The following is a 2,643-nucleotide window of genomic DNA, read 5'->3' as shown; positions in this document are numbered from 1 at the left end:
CAAATTAATTTTATCCGTATTGTCCAGAATCACAGGTTTGTTGTAAAAGGCTTTATGATCTTTACACTGTAAGACAACCTTTATCTTTAGATCTGATTCAGGGAAAAACAAATAGCAATAACTCATTACATAAATGGAAATCAAGATTCAAGAAGTCAATTTCAAAATTCAACACCTTTGTTAAAACTAACTAGAAAAGTGCAGAAAGTATGCAGTGAAAGTTTATAGTAGCAGAGCAACATAACCCATTCATATGTCAGCGTGGGTGTAACGCTTCTCTCTGCATGACAGGTATCAGGTGAAATGTTTTCATACTCCTGAAATGTGTATGCAACCTGTCATGCATCTTAAAGAAACAATAAGGACATCTTGCGCCCTCTTGTGGTCAAGTCTGTTAAGAGCAGATCGTCAAGAAGGATCGTCCACACACTTGATGCTCCCAGATCACATGCATTTATTTAGCACATCGCAAAAATACTGTGTGTGACGTTTCGAGCCAAACACTCTTCTTCAGACAAGGTTAGGAGCAGATGAAATTATCAGTTGTCTTTTTTTTTTCTCCAAACAGGCCATTCAACCATGTAGATACTATCACAGTTCATTATATTTTTAAGTATGTGTAAGAGAATATGCTGAAAAGTTATCATTGAAAATTATGAACCTTTATTGGGGATGTTCATCACAGCTGTCAGTGTTTTCAGCGTTCTTTATCATCCTTCAGTTGGAACAAAAAACAACAGATTGTGTAGGAGTGTTAAAGGTTGAAACAGCGTTTCCTTTTATAAAGATTTTAATGATTTGACAGTAAACATGGTGCTATTTGAGTACAGCTGTTCAAGCCACAACATTTACTTTTATTCTGTGGAATGTAAAAATATTAACATTCAACATCTCCCAATGAAACAGACATTGAACACGTATAACTGAGCAGGTCACTGTAGTGAAAACAACTGAGACAGATCTTTGCTTTCTTTGCTCATTCACTGAGCCAACTCTGAAAGGTTTAAAAAAGGTTAGTGTTGTGGCTGGAAAATAAATCTACTTCAAGCCACTTTTTGGAGGAAACCGGCTGTCAGTTTGCGCTGCAGTAAAACTGCAGCTGAATGATCCCGGTGGTGAAAGCGGTGAATGAATTCTGGGACCAGTGGACAGGAAGATTTCACCTCCTGTCCTGATGAAGGCCCTCAGCGAACGGCACAGCAGTCCTCAAAAAACGTTTCCATCAGGTCGTTTCTTTCTAGCTCTCAGTCTCTCCCGCCATGGAGCCGAAAAAGAGACATTAACACAAATCAGGGATGTGACTGTGAGCTGCTAAAAAACACAAGACAACAAAAATCATCCATTTGCCATCAGTACGTGGTGTTCTTCCCAAAACAGAATATAAAAAAAAAAAAAAAATACACCCCTGACAAATAACAATCCACTTGAACTCTACTAAAAGCCAGCATTTTTTTTCCAACCGTTTTTTGACCTCTTCCTTCTGTGTCCACACTGCTGCGTCTCACTCGTACTCGGCGATCAGCACCATCATACTGACTCCGAACAGCAGGGCCAGAATCTCCATTACAGACTGGCCGAAACTGGAGCGGCCCGCCAGCAGTTCTGGGAGCACGGTGACTGTGGCGATGTAAACGAACCCGCCGGCTGTGAACGGCAAGATCCAGGCGGTCGCCGCAGCACCCACGCCCTCAGCCAAGAGGGAGCAAGCTGTGCCAGCCAGAGCTCCCAGGGCTGTCACCAGCTGTAGACACATGGCCTGATGGGAGAGAAGAAGAGGATTACTACAGTCTTAAAGGGATAGTTCAAAATTTTGGCAAATTTGCCTATTGCCGTAATCCCTATAGTCATATGAGTAGGTACATTACCTTTAATTGTCAGTGCCTGCTGTTCTGAGATCGGTGGGACAGAGCTGCCCGCTGAAATGGAGGTGATACAGCCCCCTCTCTCCCTCAAAACTAATCAAATACACCATCAAATGACGCTCTAGTGGACAACACATGGCTTGCGCATTCCCCACGCTATGAAATAATAATGTATAATTAGGTAACATTACGACACATGAAGCAAATACTCACAACTACTTTCTTGAGTAAACCACTGGGCGGAGTGACACAGTGCGCAGCTGAGACAGTGCCGTTGTTATTGCTTGTAGCCATTTGCGGTATCGTCAGCTGGACGCACCAGAAGGTTTGAGGAAAGTTTACAAGTATTTTTGTAAATCATGGTTTACACATGTATTGTAAAAGGTTGCAGTAACAAGCCGAAGACAAAGTGAAGTTTCACGTAGTTCCAACCAAAAATAAGGACAGGATGAAACAATGGCTATTTGTGCTGGACATCGACCCCAACACGCCTGTGGAAATGGTCCGGAAAATGTTTGTGTGCTCCAACCATTTTTACCGGAGGACTACACTGAAAGGATGGAGCGCAGAAGCTCAGGAACGGTTCAAACGCTTTTCTTGAAAGATACTGCCATACCATCTGTCGGCATCACAAAATGAGCAGACGTGGTAAGTGATCGTTGTGTATTTTGCTCAGCAACCTCTCTGCTGTAACGTTACCTCCATGTTGAGTAACATTAGCCTACAACCCAAGCATGGTAAATAAGGCTAAAATGCAAATGTTGTTGTGTTTATGTTATGG

The 2,643-nt window shown here is 42.3% G+C and overlaps 1 protein-coding gene across 1 annotated transcript in view; it reads right to left on the bottom strand.

Moving 5' to 3' along the window:
- Positions 1-437: 437 nt before the first annotated feature.
- The window catches only part of slc39a7 (solute carrier family 39 member 7), a 14,087-nt gene continuing 11,881 nt past the window's right edge, over positions 438-2,643 (bottom strand). The window contains exon 8 of the mRNA XM_050035667.1: positions 438-1,756. Within this exon, the coding sequence (XP_049891624.1) occupies positions 1,502-1,756 (255 nt within the window). The 3' untranslated portion in view covers positions 438-1,501. The remainder of the gene's footprint in view (positions 1,757-2,643) is intronic.

Source organism: Epinephelus moara, chromosome 22 (genome assembly GCF_006386435.1).
Source record: "Epinephelus moara isolate mb chromosome 22, YSFRI_EMoa_1.0, whole genome shotgun sequence".
NCBI lineage: Eukaryota > Metazoa > Chordata > Actinopteri > Perciformes > Serranidae > Epinephelus > Epinephelus moara.
This window is presented reverse-complemented; position numbering and strand designations above follow the sequence as displayed.